Here is a 26,248-nt window from a genome sequence, read left to right as displayed (position 1 = left end):
GTTGTAAACGACATAACTCCCTCTACTTGAACCGTCGTTCTTCTGATATTAAGGGCTTAAATACAACAAACAATGTAATTTTAATAAGGCCTTGATAAAGGTTCATTCGCAGGGGCTAGACTTTGAAAACAAACTTCATTTGGCCACAAAACTGGGGCTAAAATAACAACTATTAAAAAATGGCCTATTACCGATAATTTCTCCTAAAACCATTTAATTCCATTTAATTGCATAAGAGCTTACAGGTACAACTGCTAAAACAGATTCAAAAATGAGAATTTCCCAAAACGAACCCGCATAATCATATTGGGATAACGAATAAAAACTGAGCCAAGCACAACTTAAAATAACTAACCCTTGGTATACACTAATACAACTTCAAAACTACTAAAACAATTTAAAAACTGGAAGTTTCCCTCTAACCTGCATTACCATGGGGAGGGCGCACAGGAACTGGACGAGGCACAACCCGATGAGGAACTTCACCTTGTTCCTCCTCAGCCACGGGAACTGCTCCTTCAACCCGGCGCTCACGCACTCGATCATCCCGAACTGAATGTTGGGGTGTTGTTAAACGGGGTTCGAAACGGGTTGTCGTGGCAACGCCGCGCCCCCTCGCAAATTTTTTCAGCGCTCGAGCGCGCTTCAAAGGGGCGCAGCGTCACGTGTTTAATTACTACATATATATATAAATTATTTACTTAATATGATTGCTTTAAACTGGCAGTTTTAGTTTGTGACGTCAGCATGCGTCAGTTTGTTGAGTAATTAAAAGTAACGGTTTGGTACTGAAGAAACAAACGTTTACTTTTAGAAATTAATTTTTTGAATTTATTTTGTTTTGTAAATAAATAAAGCTGTAAAAAGCCCAGTAAAAGGTTATAATAGTTTTGCTAATGCACGCTAACAAAACAAACTAAAACTAACTTAAATTAGTACTTAAGATATTAAAATTTTCTTAAGTTTAACCTGCAATGTTTTAGTTAATGGGGAAATAAAGCAAAGTTTGCAGCAGTTGAAAAAACGTTTTTTTCATAAAACAATTATTTAAATTGTTTGGCATTAAATTTAATAGTTTATTAAAAGTTCAGTTGCAGAAAAAGTTATAAAAGTTCGTACAATGTATACTTACTTCTAATTTATACAAAGTAGGTGTTAGAAGAAACTAAAACAATAACTTCAACTGCCACAACAAGCTGTACAAGTTTACTCTAAATATATATTATGTTAACTGGCTCTTTTTAGAAGGTGGCAAAACAACCTTGAAATGAAAACTGCAAAACAAAAGGGTACTTTTAAAATTTTTAAAGTTTATTTAATTGAAACACATACAAAACATTCAAGATTTTATTTTACCACACCTCATCTGCTGCGTTAGACCAGTTTTGTGTTCGAAAAAAAAAACTTTCTGAAAAGAAAGCCTCAGCTTTTGCAGGGGTGCGGCAATCAAAAACACCTAAAATCAGACTTTTGTAAAAAAATAAAACTATTTGAAAAACAAATTTTTTTTAGCAATTAAAAAATAAAACCGTCTCCCAGCAAAAGCTAAAATAAAAAGGACAGAAAAAAAAAACGCAAAAACCGGCCTTAAAAGCAGCAGGCCCTAAAGTACGGACCCTTAAAAATAATAAATAATAAAAAGATAACGTAATGTACTGTTACGTCATATTACCACGAGTTACTGCTGGTTGCTACAGTGACGATCTGGTTGCTACTGACGACCGACGGTTGCCAAGCACAAAGTTCCCCGCCCCTAGTTGCCCTTTGCTCAGGACTTTCAGGTGGCGGGAGTCTAGGCCCTTTACATGGGAAAAAGAAAGAAAAATTCCGTTAATATTTGTCAGTTTTTTTTTTTGTTAATTATTTTATATACAAACAGTTATAACAAAACATAAAGTACAAGCACAGTTTTCATGTAGTTTTTTTTTTGAAAAAAAAAATTCTTCACAGCTGCAAAGGCTTTAAAAATAAAAAATTAAAATCAATTCAGTTCTAGAAAAAAATTTAAAAAGGTGTAAAAGTAAATTATTTTAATTTTTTTAATTACGGTTCGTAATTTAAGCTAAGTGCTAAAAAATTTAACTATGCAGCATTTTAAATTTTAACTAATTACAATAGTAAAAACCTTGTTATCAAAAACATTAAAACACTTAATTTCGTTATGAAAATTTTAAATTCACTTTACTTTAATTTAAAACTTTATTTTCTTTTTAAAATCAAACTGTTATGTAAAAATTTTGAAAAAAAGGTTTAAGCGCACTTTACATGCTTAAAACAAATGTAAGCTTTTAAATATTTTTTTTCAAGTCTCTACTTGCTTTATAAAATTAAACTAAAAAACCTTTAAATCGATTTAAAACAGATTTGTTTTGAATTGAGATCTCTTTTAAAGTGAAGCTCAAGTAAAAGTTTATTGATTATTTGAACTCTTGTGTTTTAGTTTCGTTTTGTTTTTGGAACAATCATTACAATATATATGTGTATTCAAAAACAGTTTTAGTAAATAAAAATTAAACAAACTTTGTTTTTAATTTCAACGCCTGTTGATTAATTAAAGGTTATAATTGTTAGCACAAAATATAAACTTCTAATTGCTATTTCATTTAAATAAAATTAAAACTACTAGATTGTTTTTTCAAAAGAACATTTTTAAACATAAAAATAATTAGTTTTGATTAAACTTTAAACAAATTTGTCAACTACTGTAAAAACTACAAAACGTTGTTCTTTTAAATTCTTAAAAAAACATTTTCTAAATTAAAAAAAAGTATCTTGTCTTTTTTATGATAAGTTTTATAAATAAAAACTTTATGCTTATCAGTAAAAAAACTTTAAAAGATTTTGTTGTTATACAAGCTTTTCTTACATTGGAAGCCTTTCAAAGCAGAGAGCTTCATACAAACAATCTTATCTTTATAATGCCATAGAAGGGAGTAAAATTGGCAACAAGTTATGAAAGCAAATCGCTTTGTTCTGACCTATTTTTAGCTTCACAAAAAGACTCCTTGACGTGTTTAAAAGTGCGATTTTTATCAAGAATTTTTAGTATACTTTAAATAAAAATAATGTTATTCCAAACATTCCTTTTTGTAAAAACCAAAAAAGTTTAACAAAAAACATTTTGTTAAACATTCCGCTTCTAACAAACAAAAAAAAACTCTACAAAAAAAAAACACAACTAAACGCCTATTTCACCCCCTTCAACCCAACAAAGCCCCCATAAAACCTAATTATGACGTCATAACAAACAACAACTGTTACCTGGCTGTCCAATCCTAAGCTCAACAGCATGAGAAAGAACATGCACGCGAAGACTGGCGCGTAAGGGAGCTGGGCCACGGCAGCAGGATACGCGACAAAAGCCAGTCCTGGACCTGTGAGTGTGACGTCATAGTATGAATTAAAACAAGTTTAAATTTTTTTTGTTTTTAGTCATTTGTAGTAGTTTCAGAAGTTTTTAAAATCAAAAAAGTAATTTTTTCAGGAAGCACTTAACTTTCATGGAAAATGTAAAATCTGACTTCGAAAATAAATATTATGGTATTGTGCATATGAAATAAAATATCAACTTAATATTAAGCAAAAACGACTTTGATATTTTACCTCATTAAGTTTGATAATAAATTTTTTTGTGTAAAATTTAATCTACTTTCGAACACACCTTTAGAAAAAATAAAAACTTAATTAAATCCTGCATAAAACTTTTATATATTTAAACCATACGCTACTTCCCAGCTTATAACATATGGTCTCTATATCTTATGCAAATGACTTCTACTTTAAAGCGATTTATATCAAAACTAACTTTTAGCTAAACCTTACTTTAGGTTCAACTCAAAAAAATTAAAAAACAATTAAGTGTAACTGTATAAACTATAAAAACTACTAAAAGCTTATTTGCTTTAGTAATTTAAAACGGTAGCTTCTTTTCTAACAAAAAAAAAATACTTGTTTGATGTAAAATTATAGGTAGTATAAACTTTTTTTTATTCAAACTTCTGTAAAAAAAATTTTCCAACTACCTATATCAACTCTAATAAAGTGTTTTTACTAAACAGTCTTTGTTACTAATAATCATTAAAAAAACACAATTGTTGAACGTTCTCCTTGATGGAGCGTTATGAATTATATTGAAATAATAATTAACAACAATAACTATGGTAGCAAATGTTAATAGTCATTAATATTTTACGCTAACAACCAACATTAAAACCTTGTGTGATGAATATCATATTAGTACTAATAAAAATATTTTACAGTAAAAGTTATAAACAACTACTTATAAATAAATAATCAAAAAATAAAATAATCAAAAAATAAAATAATAAAAACCTTGTGCAACGACGTCTTTAACTTCGCTTCCTGTCTGGTGGGCCAGTGCGCCAAGGACTGAAAACACGACGAAACCGGCCAGGACGGAGGTCAAGCAGTTGACAAAAGTTACTGTTATGGCGTCTCTGTGATAATGAAATAAAATTAAAACGTTGTATTAGTACTGAGGTCAAGCAGTTGACAAAAGTTACTGTTATGGCGTCTCTGTGATAATGAAATAAAATATCAACAGAATTAAAATCAATTTTTTTTTGTACAAAAGTTAATGTTATGGCGTCTCTGTGATATTAAAATAAAATTAAAACGTTGTATTAGTACTGAGGTCAAACAGTTGACAAAATTTACTGTTATGGCGTCTCTGTAATTATGAAATAAATTATTAACAGAATCAAATTTTATTTGTACTGACAAAAGTAACTGTTGTGGCGTCTCTGTGATAACAAAGTAAAAAGTTTTTCAGAAAATTAAAAAAACAAATTTCAGTACTGAAGCTAAGCAGTTAACGATTGTTACTGTATTAGCGTCTCTTTTTAAAAAGTTTGGTTTGTTTATAGTCAAAAAAAAACATAAACTCACAGACTCAATTTAAACTACATTTTATTTATACTTACCTGTAAACATTGTTATTGAACTTGTTGAGCGATGAATAGTTCAACAGAACACCCCACGCAGCTCCCAGTGAGTAGAATATTTGAACCGCAGCGTCCGACCATACCTTTTAAATATGTATAAAAATATTGAAAAAATATTAAAAAAAAATAACAAAAAATCAATAATATGTATAAAAGTATTTTAAAAAATAAATAACAAAGCAGAAATTTTTCATAAAACAACATCTGTACTTGATGGTTAAACGGGGAGCAAGTAAATATGAAAACAATAAAAAAATTAAAAACTAAAAAGTGTTTAAACTGAAAAATGAAGTCTCGAGTAAAGCATAAAGTTTATTTTCAACTGCAAAAAATTTCTATCTGCATTTCTTGTTTATTTAATTTCGTTAACTATTTACAAACTATTTTATATTGAAAAATGTTATTTAAATTTTTTTTATACATGTTTAATTTATTATTATACATTAGAAAAATAACATTACAAAATAACAAAAAATAACGTTTAATCTAAACAACTAACTCTAATTTCGCCGAGTTCGGAACGATGTAGAACTCGATAAATTAACTTTTAATATTCAAACAAAAATCATAAAACTAACTCTAATTTCGCCGAGTTTGGTGACATTTGGAACGATGTAGAACTCGATAAATAAACTTTTAATATTCAAACAAAAATCATAAAACTAACCCTAATTTCGCCGAGTTTGGTGACGTTTGGAACGATGTAGAACTCGATAAATAAACTTTTAATATTCAAACAAAAATCATAAAACTTACTCTAATTTCGCCGAGTTTCGTGACGTTTGGAACGATGTAGAAATCGATAAATTAACTTTTAATAAACAAACAAAAAATCATAAAACTAACTCTAATTTCGCCGAGTTTGGTGACGTTCGGGACGATGTAGAACTCGATAAACTAACTTTTATAAACAAACAAAAATCATAAAACTAACCCTAATTTCGCCGAGTTTGGTGACGTTTGGGACGATGTAGAAATCGATAAATTAACTTTTAATATTCAAACAAAAATCATAAAACTAACTCTAATTTCGCCGAGTTTCGTGACGTTTGGAACGATGAACAACTTGATAAATTAACTTTTAATAAACAAACAAAAATCATAAAACTCACTCTAATTTCGCCGAGTTTCGTGACGTTTGGAACGATGTAGAACTTGATAAATTAACTTTTAATAAACAAACAAAAATCATAAAACTCACTCTAATTTCGCCGAGTTTCGTGACGTTTGGAACGATGTAGAACTCGATAAATTAACTTTTAATATACAAATAAAAATCATAAAACTAACTCTAATTTCGCCGAGTTTGGTGACGTTTGGAACGATGTAGAACTCGATAAATTAACTTTTAATATACAAACAAAAACCATAAAACTCACCCTAATTTCGCCGAGTTTTGTTACGTTTGGAACGATGTAGAACTCGATAAACTAACTTTTAATATTCTAACAAAAATCATAAAACTAACTCTAATTTCGCCGAGTTTGGTGACGTTTGGGACGATGTAGAACTCAATAAATTAACTTTTAATATTCAAACAAAAATCATAAAACTCACTCTAATTTCGCCGAGTTTGGTGACGTTTGGGACGATGTAGAACTCAATAAATTAACTTTTAATATTCAAACAAAAATCATAAAACTCACTCTAATTTCGCCGAGTTTGGTGACGTTTGGAACGATGTAGAACTCGATAAATTAACTTTTAATATTCAAACAAAAATCATAAAACTCACTCTAATTTCGCCGAGTTTCGTGACGTTTGTAACGATATCAAACCCAATGAATTAACTTTTAATATTCAAACAAAAATCATAAAACTCACCCTAATTTCGCCGAGTTTAGTGACGTTTGGAACGATATCAAACTCGATAAATTAACTTTTAATATTCAAACAAAAATCATAAAACCCACTCTAATTTCGCCGAGTTTGGTGACAAATTATCGATGTAGAACTCGATAAATTAATTTTTAATATACACAAAATCATAAAACTAACTCTAATTTCGCCCAGTTTGGTGACGTTTGGAACGATGTAGAACTCGATAAATTAACTTTTGATATTTAAACAAAAATCATAAAACTCACTCTAATTTCGCCGAGTTTGGTGACGTTTGGAACGATGTAGAACTCAATAAATTAACTTTTAATATTCAAACAAAAATCATACAACTAACCCTAATTTCGCCGAGTTTCGTGACATTTGGAACGATGTAGAACTCGATAAATTAACTTTTGATATTTAAACAAAAATCATAAAACTAACTCTAATTTCGCCGAGTTTGGTGACGTTTGGAACGATGTAGAACTCGATAAATTAACTTTTAATAAACAAAAAAAATCATAAAACTAACCCTAATTTCGCCGAGTTTTGTGACATTTGGAACGATGTAGAACTCGATAAATAAACTTTTAATATTCAAACAAAAATCATAAACTAACTCTAATTTCGCCGAGTTTGGTGACGTTTGGAACGATGTAGAACTCGATAAATTAATTTTTAATATACAAACAAAAATCATAAAACTCACCCTAATTTCGCCGAGTTTCGTGACATTTGGAACGATGTAGAACTCGATAAATTAACTTTTAATATTCAAACAAAAATCATAAAACTCACCCTAATTTCGCCGAGTTTGGTGACGTTTGGAACGATGTAGAACTCGATAAATAAACTTTTAATATTCAAACAAAAATCATAAAACTCACTCTAATTTCGCCGAGTTTGGTGACGTTTGGAACGATGTAGAACTCGATAAATTAATTTTTAATAATCAAACAAAAATCATAAAACTCACCCTAATTTCGCCGAGTTTCGTGACGTTTGGAACGATGTAGAACTCGATAAACTAACTTTTAATATTCAAACAAAAATCATAAAACCCACTCTAATTTCGCCGAGTTTGGTGACGTTTGGGACGATGTAGAACTCGATAAATTAACTTTTAATATTCAAAAAAAAATCATAAAACCCACTCTAATTTCGCCGAGTTTGGTGACGTTTGGGACGATGTAGAACTCGATAAATTAACTTTTAATATTCAAACAAAAATCATAAAACTCACCCTAATTTCGCCGAGTTTGGTGACATTTGGAACGATGTAGAACTCGACAAATTAACTTTTAATATTCAAATAAAAATCATAAAACTAACTCTAATTTCGCCGAGTTTGGTGACGTTTGGAACGATGTAGAACTCGATAAATAAACTTTTAATATTCAAACAAAAATCATAAAACTCACTCTAATTTCGCCGAGTTTGGTGACGTTTGGAACGATGTAGAACTCGATAAATTAATTTTTAATAATCAAACAAAAATCATAAAACTCACCCTAATTTCGCCGAGTTTCGTGACGTTTGGAACGATGTAGAACTCGATAAACTAACTTTTAATATTCAAACAAAAATCATAAAACTCACCCTAATTTCGCCGAGTTTGGTGACGTTTGGAACGATGTAGAACTCAATACCCTTCATGCTTCCTTCCTGCTGGCATCCCACTATGAGCAGGACGAACAAGACCAAATAAGGAAATGTTGCTGTGACGTATACGACCTGGGGAAAAAATAAATTAATTTCTATTGTCTTACATGTATTTAATTTTTTTTAATAATAATACTAATATTAGCAGGACGAACAACACCATATAAGGAAATGTTGCTGTGACGTATACAACCTAGGGAAATAATGAAATAATTTTTGTAGTTTTTCAGATATAGTTTTTTTTATAATGATACTAATATTAGCAGGACGATCAACACCAAATAAGGAAATGTCGCTGTGACGTATACGACCTGGGGAAACAATGAATCAACTTTTATTGTTTTTCAGATATAGTTTTTTTAGTAATAGTACTAATATTAGCAGGACGAACAACACCAAATAAGGAAATGTTGCTGTGACGTATACAACCTGGGGAAATAATGAATCAATTTTTATTGTTTTTCAGATATAGTTTTTTTAGTAATAGTACTAATATTAGCAGGACGAACAGCACCAAATAAGGAAATGTTGCTGTGACGTATACGACCTGGGGAAATAATGAATCAATTTTTATTGTTTTTCAGATATAGTTTTTTAGTAATAGTACTAATATTAGCAAGAAGATCAACACCAAATAAGGAAATGTTGCTGTAACGTATACGACCTGGGGAAATAATGAATTAATTTTTATTGTTTTTCAGATATAATACTTATTTTAATAATGATACTAATATTAGCAAGAAGATCAACACCAAATAAGGAAATGTTGCTGTGACGTATACGACCTGGGGAAATAATGAATCAATTTTTATTGTTTTTCAGATATAATACTTATTTTAATAATGATACTAATATTAGCAAGAAGATCAACACCAAATAAGGAAATGTTGCTGTGACGTATACGACCTGGGGAAATAATGAAATAACTTTTATTGTTTTTCAGATATAATACTTATTTTAATAATGATACTAATATTAGCAAGAAGATCAACACCAAATAAGGAAATATTGCTGTGACGTATACGACCTGGGGAAATAATGAATTATTTTTTTTTTGTTTTTCAGATATAATACAATTTTGGGAGTTGTTGTTATTAGTATTATTATTTTTTTAATTTGTCAATAAAGTTCAATTAATTTTTGTATTACTTTAGTTTTTAGTAGCGGGTAGTATAGTGCACATTACTGTTAAAGGAATTTATAAGTTTAAAAGTTGTGTTGCAAAGCAATAAACTGTAGACTAAACAAAGAAATTTCTTCTAGTAACACATACGTGTAAAAGGCTGGTAAGATTTCAACAGCTTAATTATTCTTAACACAAATCTCTTTATTTATTGTTAACAACTTTGACCTACTTTATAACTTTTTGAGCCTATTCAGCTAATTTAACTTTATTTTAAATCAACTTAATTTGCTTGAAACTTTAAAAAAATTAAACTAGTTTTGAAAACAAATAATTAAATAGAGTGAAAGTAAAGTCCAAAAATTGTAGAAATTTAATAGCTTAATTGTATTTAAAAGCAAACAACTTTGACCTAGTTCAGTATTCTTTGAGTCAGCTAATTTAATTTCACAGAATATTTAAAACTCTAAACTATGCAACTCCTTTCAAACCCGAAGATTGATTGTTTTTGATTTCAGTCGTAAAGATAATAAAGGGGAGGGGGGGTTCATTGTTTGTTAAAGATTAATGAAAAAATAAATATTTTGCAGCTGACTCATACTTTAATAATCTTAAAAACAAACAAAGAGTCATTCCTTAGTAAGAAGGTTGCAATCTGCTAAATTGACTTAACTTTAAAGTACTTGATTCTTATCAAAAGTATTTTCATATATATAAATAACATTTTTTTTAACTTAACAAAATGTTTTATTTAATTTTTGTTTGCAGCTGTAAAACAAATTAACAGCTGCTTAAAATTAAATCAAGGCTTTTCATAATGTGAAAATGTTATGCAAGTTTTTTTCAGTAGCTTAAAAATATTACTAAATCAAATAATAGTTTTCTTTTAGTCAGAGTAGTGCAATGTGCCAACTTATACTGCAGTTAACTTTAATTAATATTTACTTTTTGCTAAAAACTTACAAATAAGGTGTAGATGTTAAGACAATTAAACTATAAGGCTCAAAACTGACTAAAAGTTTTATCTTAAACAGTTGTGAGAACCTTATCTCAAATGAAATATATTTTAAATTTCCAATCAGCCTATATTTTTACGGATAAAGTTATCAGATAACTTTATCTTAAACAACCCAAAGTAAACTTCATACTTGTTAATTGATAAAACAATGTAAACTTTTGGAACGAAATCAAAAAAATAAATTGTTTAAATCCTCATGTAATTGCAAGGGAACAGTTAATCTATTTAAACTGATTGATCATTTTCTTAACAGAAGTCTTTAGACAAGTTATTTTTCCTAACAGTTTTTCTTAACGAATTAGTATCTTTTTTTTTGATCTTTAAAAGACTTGTAATTTTACTTTATTTACCATTTAAAACCAAATATTGAGTACATACAGTAATTTTTGAAAATTATCATTTATGTTTTGAATACACAATTTAGTAAAAAAAATTCTAAATTATTATTAAAAAGCAAAAAAAAATTATTTTCTAGTTCTACTGTAGTAAGTTTTCTTTAAAATACTAGTAAAATTAACTCTAAACTAAAGTACTTAAATTCTCCAAAATCAGTAATTCCAGTTTGGCTCAATTGTAAAAGGCCAACACAAATCTTGCAATAATTTAAACTTAAACGATTTTGAAGAACATTAATAGCTGTTAGTGTTTGAAATAGATACTTATTTTTTCGAACACCTAAGTTTGTCTTAAAAGTGTAAAAGAAGAAGTTTAGTTAATTTATACTAACACACACTTATAACTTGAATTTTTTAATTCAACTCCTGCATGTAATTTATACTTTTTTTTTAGAAATTTTAAACAAATTCAATCAAGTGTAGATAAAATCAAGCATATATTAAACCGCATATAATCTTACTTGATTTTGAAAATCAGTAAATAAACTTCTTAATGACTGACAGGAACAATAGTATAATATTTAAGTTTTTCTCAAATCGTCCTTAAAAAAGTCAACTATTCTTTATGACTTTATATTAATACTATATATAAAAACAATTATATTTCAAGAAAATTGACAATTTTTTTTACTTTATGATCAAATAAGAACATATTTAGTTTAAATACTAGGAAAAATTGTACGTTTTATTTTTCTTAAGTAGCAATATAACTCGGCCGAAGGCTTTTATTTTTAGGTATTAGTAACTATTTATGAACAAAAAAAGAGGCCTTAAAGTGACATAGAGTTTATGGGACATACACACTTATCACAAAATTATTTGTAAAAACATAACCTGTAATATTTTGTTACCTATCTTACATTTGTTTCGTAATTAATTGGACTATGTTAAGTTATAATAAGTTTAACTTTCCAAAACCACTTTAACCTCTTTAGATGTGTTTTCTGTTACGCAACTTTTTCTTAGTAAATTACACTCCATGAAAAAAGTTAATGTCAAACCTTCTCAGACCACTTTAACCACTACAAAAATTAATTAATTATATCTTAGATAACTTAGTTGTGTTTTTAATTGTGCAATCTTTTTATTATAAGTTAAACTACATGAAAAAGTAAGTATTTATCTTTCCATGCAACTAAATAGTCTAATTAAAGAAAAAGTTTAAAAATATATGACCTGTTTTACACCATAAATAGTAGCCTAAACTCAAAATAAATAGAGCAACACTGTACAGTTGTATGTCGTACAAAATTAGTTATTTTTACCTCTCCCGACCATTTTACTCCCTCGAACAGGCACAAGTATACAAGTTTATAACCCAGGCCACAAAAATTCCCATTATTAAAACACTTCATAGTTAATTACTTGTTACTTATATTACGTATATCAAGCAGTTTAAATATTTGCATAATTAGTTAGTAGTAGTTATCAAAACTTTCTTTACCTTTCCGGACCACTTGACTCCCTTGAAAAGGCACAAGAACACGATGACCCAGGCGACCAGTAGAGCCAGCGTAAGTTGCATGTTCATGCTTCCAGTGTCCTCGATGCCAGATGATATTTGCAAAACTTTGTTGCTGTTTTAAAAAACAAATAAAATTACAATTTAATATCAATAAAGTATTCAAACTAATAGAGTCCTCAATACCAGTTGATATTTGCAACACTCTGTTGCTGTTTAATAAAACAAATAAAATTAAATTACAATATATGTTAAATAAGATTTTCAAGCTATTAGTGTCTTCAGTTTCAGGTGATACTTGCAATACCTTGTTGCTGTTTAATAAAATAAATAAAATTACAATATATGATATCAACAAAACATTAAAACTAATAGTGTATTCAGTTCCAGATGAAACTTGCAGTACTTTGTTACTGAGTAGAAAAATATTTAACATAATATATAAGTTTAATTAAATATTTCATACTACCAGTATCCTCTGATAAATATTTTCTACTTCTTAAAAATTCATAAATGCTACATTCTTATCAAGTGTTTTTTTATTTGGTTATTATTTTAAAAAATCGACCTATTTCCTTTTACGCCGATTTTTCAAGTGAGCTGTGAGAAAAGATCACTGTTTTATTACGTATTAATAAAAAAATATGCAAAACTAAACTTTTGAATGGGAACAATGAAATTTCCTAGTTCACTAAAACTCTTTTAACTTAATAAAGTTAAAAAAGGCCCTAGGGTGTGTTGTTTTATCATAAAAAAACTATTCATTTGTTATTTTCACGATGAGCTAACGTGCTTTTCAAAAAATAAATTCTATAAATTCAAATTACGTAATTTGTTCATTGAAAATGTACATGTTTTCTAAAATGTTATAAGCTTCAGTGAAAAATTACACGTCAGAAAAAAAAAAAAACGGAAATTGCTAATAAAATTAAATCTCAATATACTTGTAGCTCATATTTAGTGTACATTATTGTATATTTTCAAGTTAATTGAAGAAACAAACATAATCAAAACCGATTTAGTTTTTTTATAACCTGAAGCCCTCAATATTATAGATAAAATAACTAACAATACCAACAATGTCTTCAAAAAATAATCAAGTAAATTATTTTTAGTGCTTAATGTACCAACAAACAACTGTTAGTTTTCAAAAACAAAATAAAGAAACTAACAAGAAGTATTTCACATTTTATTGGTATACATCTTAGAATTATTTTTAAAATCAAAGAAAAAGATTAAGCATCTATTTCTTATTAACAATCTAGAACTTTTAACCTTATAAACAACAATCAGTATTTTTTTGGGTTTTTAGTTTACTTTACCAACAACTTCTTTAAACACTTATTTTAAATACAAAATAAAGAAACCAACAAAAAGTTTAAATAATTTTTTCCTGTTAAAACAATCTAACTATCACTCACAATGTAAAAATCACTTATTTAATTTGATAAACAAAAAAGCTAACGAGAAATACTCCTGGGCGGAGGTGTTGTAGTTAACGCACGACCCGTTGTAAGATACTTCTGACGTGACATTCAATTGTGACGTCACGTTCTTAACAGTGGTACCGACGCTGGCGAACCAGCCTTGGCCCTTGGAGCAATTGAAAGGGTACGAAGTTGGGGGCTGGGATTGCGGGGTTTCTGTAAAAGTGTAAACAAAATAAGTTATTGAAAAAAAATGTAAAGTAAATGTTCAAAAGAACACATTGCAAATAACTTAAAGTATGACTTTTTAAATTATTTCATATTATATCTGTAGAGTAAAAGTGTAACCAAAATAAGTTACTAAAAAATTGGAAAGTAAAAAATTTCAAAAAAACACATTGCAAATAACTTTAAATATGACTTTTTTTTAATATTTTGTTAGTTGGTAAAATATATTGCTAATTGGTTGTAAATGTTTATAAGGGTTATCTGGTGTGTTGATCAGCTTTTATTTGCTTTTTTTGATGACTAATGTCGGTTTACTATTCTTATGTTAAGGGTTTTTGAAAATAAATTAAAAAATGCTAAAAGGTCATTTAGAAAGGTTAAAGTTCAAATGTGCTCTAAATATTAAAAAACATAATAAGCATTTTTTAAGCTAATCTCAAGTTTTTTTTTCGTTTTTAAAAAGCAAACAAGTTATGCACCTTATTAAAAGTGTTATTTAAAATTGTTTTTAAGTGTTTAAGAATTTAAGATATTTGAAGTAATGAGTGCAATAGTACAAGTATAAACTTCAAAAAAAAAACTTTTTAGGTTGTCATAAGTAATTTATTATCACTCGAAACATTTAATTTTAAAAGCGTAAAAATGAAAGTATTTAGTTTAAAAACAGCGTATACAAGTTGTCAAAACCATACTACTTCACACTCGAGTGTTATGTTTACTACTAAAATAATATTATTGTAAAGTTTTTCTCTCACAGCGTTATTGTCATAACGAAACTGTTATGAAACTTAATCATTTTAAAGCTTTTCTAGTATTTAGTTCCTAGTAACGATAATAACAAACCAAGAACTGTTTTATAATGATTTAATAAATTCTTTAGCGTTTTAAAACAAACAGTTCAAGTGAAATATATCAAATGATTTTATTTTATGCATTCGTCCTTAAGACGTTTTTTAATGAAAAAAAAATATTTGATTTTTTTTTATATGTAAAGGCTTTCAAGCTAACTTAACTTTTAAATGGCTGTGAATTATAAGTAAAACTAGACACATTAAGTTCAACTTTGTAAAAGACTAAAACGTGGGCTGGTAGCATATAGAAAGCAACAGGCTAGATATACTTAAACATTTTATTAGATAGATATTAAATTGTATAACATGATTACAGTTTTCAACCAACTAGAAGCCATAAATTAATAAAATTTACATATAACAAAACAACTATCTCTTTTATTTTTAACTGTTATGATCACTCAGCTTATGTTTTGTTGGCTTTATTCTAAAAAACCCCTACAAACTCATTTGTCCCTGAGCCAGTAGCCTGTATGTCATATGTTATGAAATAGACATAACAGTTTGGCTGCCAGCCATCATGATATCTCTGCTAATTAGCAATATTGTAAGACATATGATTATGATTAATCAAAGCAGTATGTATTTAAAACATCTATATACAGATAACTTGGTAAATTTACATAGTTTACAAAACTGCTTATTTGAAACAGAATTTTTCGAACAACTTTTGTTAATACTGTTGAGTAAGGTTGTTCAACAAATATTAACTTGTAGATTTGCCTTAAACTTTTTAAACCTGCTATAGATAACATCTTATTACTATTATTAGTTTTAGTTATAGTACAACACAGCAACTTTTGCGTTTTCAAGTAGTTTCATATTACCACCCACTCGAAGATATACGTGCATTAATTTCTCCACAAAGCATAACTTATAAAAGAAAAAACAAATTAGTAATGTTGACTATAGTTGAAATGATGTATAATTGATAATAAAGCATTGTTAGTGTATTTGAATGTTTTTTTTTCATCGAATGTGGAAAAATTTGTGTTAAAATTGTTGAAAAAAAGTACCCAAAATTTCATGAGTTTACATAGTGCTTTATTAATCTATATTTTATCAATTTAATTTTTAATAACTTTTTATGGTTACTATTAACTTTAGCAACAAAATGATCCAATTATAATCAATCTAAATAAAGTAAAACGATTGAGATAGTAATGCATCAGTGTTAAACTGACCGTTATAATCCTTTAGATTTAGGTTTTGTAAAAAAATTATAAATGTTTTTTTTAAGGCAACTAAAAACCGAAACAAGTCAATTTGTTTACTTTTATATTCTGAGTAAGCATGCTAAGTTTAACCAGCACAATTTGCTTTAAGGCGGGGGGAAAAAATAACTTTAAAGTTTAATATTTTTTGTCAGTATTATTCTGAGTCAATTTAAATATAAAAATTATACAATAATCTTTGTAAGCATATACATATTTTTTGTGAGTATTATTCTAAGTTAATTTAAATAAAAAAGTTATATAATAATCTTTATAAGCATATATTTTTTGTCAGTATTATGCTGATTCAATTTAAATATAAAAGTTATACAATAATCTTTGTAAGCATATACATATTTTTTGTGAGTATTATTCTAAGTTAATTTGAATATAAAAGTTATATAATAATCTTTATAAGCATATATTTTTTGTCAGTATTATTCTGGTTCAATTTAAATATAAAAGTTAATCAATAATCCTTATAAGCAAAAAATTTTTTTTTTTTGTAAGTACTATTATGAGTTGATTTAAATATAAAAGTTATATAATAATCCTTATAAGCATATATATTTTTGTGAGTATTATCCTGAGTTGAATTGTACATAAAAGTTATATAATAATATTTACAAGCATATAAAAAAATTGATTTGGAGACAAGGAGAGCTCAATAATAAAATTTATTATAATTTTTATTATTAATTGATGTTTACTGACATCCTTTCAAAACTCCGCGTTCCAGTCCGCAGTCGGTAACTATAATCTTTATATTATTGCTCGAATAAACGAAAACAATAAAATATTGAAAATTATTCAAAACTAACTGGAGTCCCTGCAGAAGTCCGTGTTCCAATCGTGCCCACAGTCGGCCCACGGTAACTGTGACGTCACAGAGTTGACGATGAAGTGCAGGCTGTAGGCTATTATGACGTTGTAGTAGATGCACACCAGGAACGAGATCATCAGCATGCAAAATCCAACTCCTGCGTGAAATTTATCAATTTGTTTAATAATGTAACATTTTTCCATATGATATTTACATTAACTTATATGAAAACTAAAAAATTTAAGCAGTATAAAGTTATTGTCAATACCTAAAAAGTAGGAGTTACTATAAGATTTCTCTTTAGATAGTTTAAGCTGTTTAAAAAATATATATACATAATATAGTGTATATTAGTAAAGAAGTTAAACAAATAACAGTATTAGAATTTCATTTAAAAAAACTACAATCTAAAATACTAGTTAGTTTTGCACTGTCATAGCGGTGAAGGAATAGCAATTAAGTTAAAATAAATGACAAAACATATGTTGGAGAATGTGTGTGAGACTGAACAGACTTTTGTCTAAATACAGATCATTATAATTATGAAGCAGCTTTTATGTATGGATAAGTTTTTGAAGAAAGATTGTAGTCACAAAATAGTTTAGACGTTTGTTGTATTTTTTGTTTCATATTGTTGTTTTAAATGTAACTGTTTTAATGTTTACGCTAATTTATTTACACTTATTTTAAAACTAAAATAATACTTTGAGCAGTTTATTCCTTTGTCAAGCATAAAAGTAATATACTTACTAGATAGATTAGAATATAGCGAACGACAGAGATTTATTTGGTTTGTATTACAAATACAAGCATAGACTAACAGTTAAAATTTTTAACTTTTGTTCCAAGTAAATTTGCCTTAAAACTAAAAACTTTATTTCAAAACATGCGGCTGAACTAACAGTTAAGTTAGCACGCTACTAATAGTAAAACGATCCGTAATCAAACGCTTTCAAAATTTATTTCCTTTCTCACGCTGTAACTTGATATATTTTTGTTAAAAAATCGCTAACTATTTGTTAAAAGATTGCAAAATTTTTTGCAACGTTAAAAAAGCAGTAGTGGCTATAAAAATTAACTGAACCATAAAAGTTTGGGAAAAAATTGGAACAAAAACCTGAACATTTTGGAAATTTAGACGTGTTGAAACCTTTGAGTTAACAACAAACCGCCAACTAATTAATAAAGCTTTCACAACTATTGCGCAAACTTAAAAAGTAGCAATGATTGTGAACAGAATTGACCTAAAATATTTTTTTTGGGAAAATTCCAAAAAAAAGACCAGAATATTTTTTTTTAATTTGGATGCGTTTGAGCACCCGATTTAACACAATTAAAAATTTTCACTTTTATCTATTTAAAACATTATTTTAAAAGAATGACAAACTGGAAGAAAGAGCTAAACACATGGAAACATTTAATTATGTTAAGAACAAGGCCAAAAAGAGTTTTAAATCTTTATAAAAAAATAGCAATGACTATGAAAAGTTAAACTTTTTTTTGGAAAAACTTCAAAACAAAGTCTGGATATTTTGGAAGTTTGCACCAATTTGAACTTTTAAATTTTTTTATTTTGAACTATTTTACTTTTTACCAAAAGTTGTGCAGTTTTTGTACAATCTTAAAAATAACAGCAGTGGATATTGAAATCAAGTAACTCAAAAATTATTAAAAAATCCTGAATTTTGCTCGATCCTCGAGTCAGGTACATTTAATAGTTTGCACTACTTGAAAATATTTTAAATGGACCAAAAATTAAAAAAAAAAAAAGTTTTTTAATCAGTTAAACTCGTGCAAACTTTTAAAGTTTTAACCATAAAAGGTTGATCAGAGTTTATTTCACTTCCAATTAATTGGCAGAAAAATATTAAAATTTTTGTAAAAAACAAAACATTATTAAAAGATTAAAGGAATTATACAGTTAAAAATTTATAAGATTTTACGAAAACAAACAAACTTAATTCAATTAAAGTAACGTGGCTATTTTGGACTTTTTTTTTCAGCCGAGCCGGTACTTTTAAGAAATTTTTACTTTTACCTGCATTCTTAAATTTATAGTTTTACCTCGTGCAAAAATGGGCTCATGAAAAATATTAGGTTGACTTTAATTTTGACAATAAAAAACTATAAAAAGAGACTTAAAAATAAATTTGAACTTGTTTTATTTTTAAACATTAAATAGTTTATTTTTAAAATTTAACCTTGATGGGAAATAAAAACGTTTTATATATCGTAAAGCGACCATATCAACAATAAAATACTTCAAGCTAACTACAAAGCTAGAAGTGAGTTTTTTTAACCGCTTGCCCAGTTTAACTGTATACCGACATTTTAAAATAGTTTTTTATAAAAAAATTGACTTGTTCTGCACAAGTTCTTTTAACTTGAAAAATATTTGAAGCTCTGCATATTGACCACCCCTACTGCAAGCCAATAAAAAAGCAACTACAAAGTCAAACAAAGAAAATAAGCAATGAAACAATTTACCCCTTGAACAACTTCTATGGAGCTTGAGGTATTTATTTTTTTACCCACTTTGCCAACAAACAAGGTCATGTGTGTTTCAATAAATCACAAGACAAGTTCAATTGGGGATATTTTACCAATAAAAAAGGTCAACAGAAGTAAGTGCTTTGATTTTTAAACTAAAGTTTTTAAATTTTATAAGTCTCTGTTTTAGTTTTAGATAACTTATAATTTTGTTGTTTGCAATTTTATTTGTAAGTTGAGTTTATTGTAACTGAGGATATCATTAATCTTATTGGTTAACAGAGTAAAACATTGTATTATGAACAAGTTCATGTAATAATAAATTATAAGTTGCTTTCAGCAACAAAAGATTATGTAATTATAAGGATTAGCATATTTTTGTCAAGCTGTACAAAAAAACAACAACAGAACATATTGCTTAAAAGAAAACAAAATAACATTTCAATATACTAAGGTATTAAATGAACATTATAAATAATAAGACTAATTGTTATTCTTATGACTGGTTGTTATTATAATGACTTTTTTTTATTCCTATGACTAGATGTCTGATGCGGTTTTATTTGCAATACACGTATAATAATTTTTACGCATACAAATCAATAGAACTACTTTTACAAGCGTATTTGGATTTCCAGTAAACATTTTTTAAGATTAAAAACTGCGTGTAAAACTTTTACTTAGTTTAGGACTGTTTAAACTAAGAAATACTTAAAATGGTATTAGTCAATTAGTTTGTCGATCAAAGTTTTGTATTAAATTTATATATTTTTCTAAAGTAGAACAGTTTATTTTAAATATTGAATGTGATTAACAAATCAAACTTAAAATTACAGAATTTAAGTTTGAAAACTCTTTTTAACATATTAAGACAATTGCTACTCACAAAAAATTGGGGCGTATTTAGAACTTATAAACATATTCTTCAACACATTAAAATATTAGCATTAACACTAGAAACTAATTCAATAAAAGTAATCATATTTTGCTTTTTATTTAATCTAATAAAATTACTGTAAGATCTAACTTTTAAACTTAATATCGATGTTTTAAATCAAGTCATTGAGTTTCTACATAAACAAATTATAGTACATCAAAGACTTATAAGGAGTTTGCTCTTATTGTTGAAAGCAAAGTTGCTTTTATAACTAAACTTTTCAAGCATAAACACTCATTCTCTTTTTTAAATTTTTTCAAGTTAATTTTCACAAGAAAGCTGCTTGTATCGTTTAAAAAACTTGTTGTTTTATTTATATTTTAACTGGCGTAGCTAAAAAACGTTTTCTTTTTTTTAAATATTTTGTTTATTAAAGCTATTAGCGTTTAAGTTTTTGTGTTTTTAATTTTTTAAATCAAAATCAACCTGCTTTTGATTTTTTGAATTTTTATATGAAACTCGAAATAAAAAAAGAACTATAACACGAAAATTAAACAATGTTTTTTTTGTTAACGTTATAAATCATCAAAATACTGAACGCAAGAAAATTTGGGCAATATACTGAGTAAACACTTTAACATTAATCTAAACAGTATATTTACTTTAAAGTATGTATCTATACTTACTAATTAATTTAAACTGCTTACAGACTTTTTGTAAAGCTGTAAGCAAAATTATCTAATTTATTTTTATCATTTACGTTATAAATCATCAAAATACTGAGCACAAGAAAACTGGGGCAATTATACTTAACATAACACTTTAACACTACACTTAATAGTATTTCTAATAAACAAGTATTCTTTTTAAATACACAAATAACTTTTTTGCAAACCGACCTTTGAAAATGGGGGCGATTTTCCAGATTGCCACGGGTCCCAGGGCGCCGAACTGTCCGAAGGTCAACTCGAGAAAAAACAGGGGAATCCCGCAAAGTATGAGAAAAATGAAGTAGGGAACCATGAACGCGCCTGTATGAAATTTTCGTAATTGATATTAGAGAATAACCATAAGTATTACCAAATTGTATTATGTAAATATAAAAAGTTAAATTTGTTGGTTTTTACCTTAACACGTTTAGAAACTTGATCTAATATTTTAGTTTACAGCTAATGAAGTCTTCAACCAGAAAGGATTTAAGTTTTCAATTTTTTTTTGTGATTTAAAAAAAAATATACTGCATAATTTCTAATTGTCTAAATATCATAAACTAAATTATTATGTTATCTTACCCGCAACTAATTAGTAAAAACTACATTTGATATTAACAACAACTTAAAAGCTAAATTTGTATTTAGTTAAACAGATTCCTAAAAAGAAAAAAACATTTTTCATACTTGAAAGAAGAATCTATCGTTCGTTTATAATTTAAGGACTCAAGACAAAGATGTTATTTATTTTTTCCATTGAGATTTTAAAACCAGTTAAATATTTGCTTTTGTTACAATATACTAATAACGGCTATAAGAGGTCGGTTAAGTTTTTATTTGTATATTTAAATCAAACAAGCATGTGAAAAAAATTAGCAAGGCATGTTGAAATGTAAATAAAAAAATGTGATTTCAAGGAGTTCAAATATTTGTTTTATCAAATTTAAATATTAATCTTATCGTGTTTGACGATAAAGTGCAAATAAAAAGATTGTATAAATTTTGCACACGTACACTTTACTTGCTTACTTGCATTTAACTAATTTTAATAAAGTTTTGTTGCATCTGCTGTAAATTATGTTTGTTTTGTGCACTGCATTTGTACACATTTCTTTACATCGAAACACTTGTTTTTTGTATTTGCTTCAACATTAGTTTGTCGTTTTAAACTTTTTATTAATAAGTAGTTAATAAATCGAATCACTGCTTAAGTTTATAAAACTTAGTTAAATTTTAAATTAACAATTTACTTCCCCATTCCTATAGCAAAGATACGGGAACCTCCAAATATTACCTAAACCAAAATTAAAAATTATAATAAACCAACAAATAATATTTACCTCCATTATTCCTGTAACACAGATATGGAAACCTCCAGATGTTACCCAGCCCAACATTAAAAAATATAATAAACAAACAAACCTCCCCCATTCCTGTAACACAGATACGGAAACCTCCAAATATTACCCAACCCAACATTAAAAATTGTAATAAACAAACAAACAAACCTCCAATATTCCTGTAGCACAGATACGGGAACCTCCAAATATTACCCAGCCCAACATTAAAAAATATAATAAACAAACAAACCTCCCCCATTCCTGTAACACAGATACGGAAACCTCCAAATATTACCAAGCCCAACAATAAAAATTATAATAAACAAACAAACAATGTTTACCTCCCCCATTCCTGTATCACAGATACGGGGACCTACAAATGTTACCATACCAAAATTAAAATTAAAATAAACAAACAAACAAACCTCCACCATTCCTGTATCACAGATACGGGAACCTACAAACATTACCCAACCCAACATTAAAAATTATAATAAACAAACAAACCTCCACCATTCCTGTAGCACAGATACGGAAACATCCAAATATTACCAAACCCAACAATAAAAATTATAATAAACAAACAAACAAACCTCCCCCATTCCTGTAACACAGATACGGCAAACTCCAAATATTACCCAACCCAACATTAAAAATTATAATAAACAAACAAACCTCCCCCATTCCTGTAACACAGATACGGAAACCTCCAAATATTACCAAGCCCAACAATAAAAATTAAAATAAACAAACAAACAATGTTTACCTCCACCATTCCTGTAACACAGATACGGGAACCTCCAAATATTACCAACCCAACATTAAAAATTATAATAAACAAACAATCAATATTTAACTCCCCCATTCCTGTAACAAAGATACGGGAACCTCCAAATATTACCAAGCCCAACATTAAAAATTATAATAAACAAACAAACCTCCCCCATTCCTGTAACACAGATACGGCAAACTCTAAATATTACCCAGCCCCACATTAAAAACTATAACAAACAAACAAACCTCCCCCATTCCTGTAACACAGATACGGGAACCTCCAAATATTACCAAGCCCAACATTAAAAATCAAAACAAATAAACAAACAAACCTCAACCATTCCTGTAACACAGATACGGGAACCTCCAAATATTACCAACCCAACATTAAAAATTATAATAAACAAACAATCAATATTTAACTCCCCCATTCCTGTAACAAAGATACGGGAACCTCCAAATATTACCAAGCCCAACATTAAAAATTATAATAAACAAACAAACCTCCCCCATTCCTGTAACACAGATACGGCAAACTCTAAATATTACCCAGCCCCACATTAAAAACTATAACAAACAAACAAACCTCCCCCATTCCTGTAACACAGATACGGCAAACTCTAAATATTACCCAGCCCAACATTAAAATTATAATAAACAAACAAACCTCCCCCATTCCTGTAACACAGATACGGCAAACTCCAAATATTACCCAGCCCAACATTAAAATTATAATAAACAAACAAACCTCCACCATTCCTGTAACACAGATACGGGAACCTCCAAATATTGCCAAGCCCCACAGCGTACCCGATACAGGACAGCATGAAGTCCAACTTCTTGTCCCACGTTTCACGGCCTTCCGTCTGTGGGTAAGAAGAAATGTTAGATTAAAAAAAATGAAAAATAATAAACGGAATGCATTAAACTGTTCCGTCTGTAAAAATAATTTGAAAAATGAAATGCACAAAATGCAAGAAAGTTGTTGATCTAACAGTGTTTGTTTTGTTAGACAAAGTCATTTCGTCTGAAAAAATATTAAAGTACAAAAATGATCGTAATAGTTTTAAAATAATTTTCAATTAACCAGTTTTTTAAAGAAGAGTAAAATTTAGAGCTTTTCTAAACTTATAAAACTTTGACGGATTTCAAAACCTTTAGGATATAGTTTTAATAAAGATTTGTTACACTGTATCATTAAACTTTTAGAAATTTTATTCATTTTAATCAACCATTGGACAAATATTTCCAGCCGACTATTAAATACAGTGCACTAGCATTAATAATATAAACATTAACAACATAAACTACCCACGTATACAACATAAAAACTCATTTTTATCACTTATTAAATAAACATTTTGTATTATAACATTGATAATATTCAATAAAAACTACATACACACATGCATCTTAGTTTTAATTATAATTTTGTATTGTTTGGTAGATTTGTATTGACAACATAACTTTTTTACTGCTTTATTATTTTGAAAAGTCTTTTCAGCCTACAGAAATAAGATAAAAAATAAAACATTATCAATTACCCATTACTACATTATCATATTTACAAACAACTTACAGAAACTGATTATGTTTTTTAATTTTTCCACGATACTAACAACAACTCCAATAATTTTAAACACTTTAATATTAACAAACAGAAAATAAACAAATAATATCTTGATAAAAAACTCACAGATACTGATGATGCGTCTTCGCTTTCAAGAAGGGCCTCTTTCCTTTTCATGTCTTCATAGTCAGCAGGAGTTACCTTTATATGTTTATTTTATTTAGTCACAAACCTAATAGTTTTATCATATCTTCATAATAGGGAGAATTAATATTGAAATATTTATTTAATTTAAAATGAGTATAGTCTAAAAATAGTCTTTACTTTGCTCAAAAAGAGTTAGATAGATGTTATCGTTGTGATTCATTGCGCAACGTTTGAAAAAGGCATCAATTACTGAGTCACTTAAACAATAGAGTCAAAAAAGAAAAACTTAAATATAAAACAGGCACATAAATCTTGTTAAAATTTAGCATGTTAAATAAAAGATATGTAACAAATATTTTAACGAATATGCAACAAATAAAGCGTATAACTCACCTCTTTAGACGATGGTTTTTCATCCATGATTGTATCTTTTGAATTTTATAGTTAAGTTATTAAACTAAATCTGAAAATATAATTACAATTATCAGTATGAAGTTATTTGTATAAAACTTAAACTGCCTGTTCTGCAAGTTTTGCTAATGAAAAACTTTAGGAATAAAAAATTCTCAAACATACTTTATTGTTACGTCATATTAAAATTGTAAAAAAAAATTCGTGAACTTACTAGGTTGTAAACACTTACTTATCTTAACTTAAGCTTGGTAATATAGTATAAATTGTAAAAAGGTTAACATTGGTTTGTCTAACTTGATTTACGTTTAATTTAGACGCAATGTTCGAGCTATATTTTATCACATTACTGTAGTTATTTGACAGCAATGTAAATTAAATTTCATGCTAAACTTGAAATGATTTCTAACTCACACATAAACATACATAAAACCAGATAAAACAGGATAATAAAAGATATAATGTATCGATTAAGTTTGTTCTTAAAGTAACCTTACGGTATTAGAACAAAAGAAATTTCGTTTTGCTCTGATTGTTTTAAATGCTCCAATCAATCTTATAAAACCACGAACTAAAACAATAAACTCAAAATTAATCGAACTTTAAAATAATTTTCTAACTGTTTTATTGCATTTGATATAGTACATAATAACAGGCAAAAGTTTACATATTTATATTTGCTGAAGGTTAAGTAATTAAACTAAAAATCTCAAACTATCAGTGGAAAATAATTATATTATAAAGGAAAATTGCTACTTCTCACTTATAAACTGGTAAACCTCAACAACCTCAAAAAACAAGAGTCTTTTTAACGTTTTTTTTAATTTTAGTTTTGAAAATGCTTCAAATTTTTTTAAACAATAATTCAATAATTAGTTAGCAGAACTCATAACATTTTTAGTACTAAACATAATAAGTCTGCTATGCTTTACTGCTTCTAC

General features: G+C 27.7%; 1 protein-coding gene across 2 annotated transcripts in view; it reads right to left on the bottom strand.

Annotated features, from left to right (window-relative positions):
• The window catches only part of LOC145841747 (sodium- and chloride-dependent neutral and basic amino acid transporter B(0+)-like), a 31,132-nt gene extending 5,771 nt beyond the window's left edge, over window positions 1–25,361 (bottom strand). Inside the window, exons 1-12 of one of the 2 annotated variants that reach the window (XM_082949101.1) lie at window positions 25,290–25,361; window positions 24,876–24,950; window positions 23,928–24,045; window positions 21,255–21,386; window positions 16,987–17,145; window positions 13,911–14,088; window positions 12,428–12,560; window positions 8,385–8,519; window positions 4,944–5,047; window positions 4,333–4,457; window positions 3,262–3,374; window positions 424–552 (exon numbers count right to left, since the gene is read on the bottom strand). In XM_082949101.1, the coding sequence (XP_082805227.1) occupies window positions 424–552; window positions 3,262–3,374; window positions 4,333–4,457; window positions 4,944–5,047; window positions 8,385–8,519; window positions 12,428–12,560; window positions 13,911–14,088; window positions 16,987–17,145; window positions 21,255–21,386; window positions 23,928–24,045; window positions 24,876–24,950; window positions 25,290–25,316 (1,428 nt within the window). In that variant the 5' untranslated portion in view covers window positions 25,317–25,361. Of the gene's footprint in view, window positions 1–423; window positions 553–3,261; window positions 3,375–4,332; window positions 4,458–4,943; window positions 5,048–8,384; window positions 8,520–12,427; window positions 12,561–13,910; window positions 14,089–16,986; window positions 17,146–21,254; window positions 21,387–23,171; window positions 23,234–23,927; window positions 24,046–24,875; window positions 24,951–25,289 lie in introns of those variants that run through there. The other variant, XM_082949102.1, reaches the window with a different exon arrangement.
• Between the last annotated feature and the right edge of the window lie 887 nt (window positions 25,362–26,248).

The sequence above is a fragment of the Thalia democratica genome, chromosome 7 (assembly GCF_965202585.1).
Source record: "Thalia democratica chromosome 7, ktThaDemo2.hap1.1, whole genome shotgun sequence".
NCBI classification, from domain to species: domain Eukaryota; kingdom Metazoa; phylum Chordata; class Thaliacea; order Salpida; family Salpidae; genus Thalia; species Thalia democratica.
This window is presented reverse-complemented; position numbering and strand designations above follow the sequence as displayed.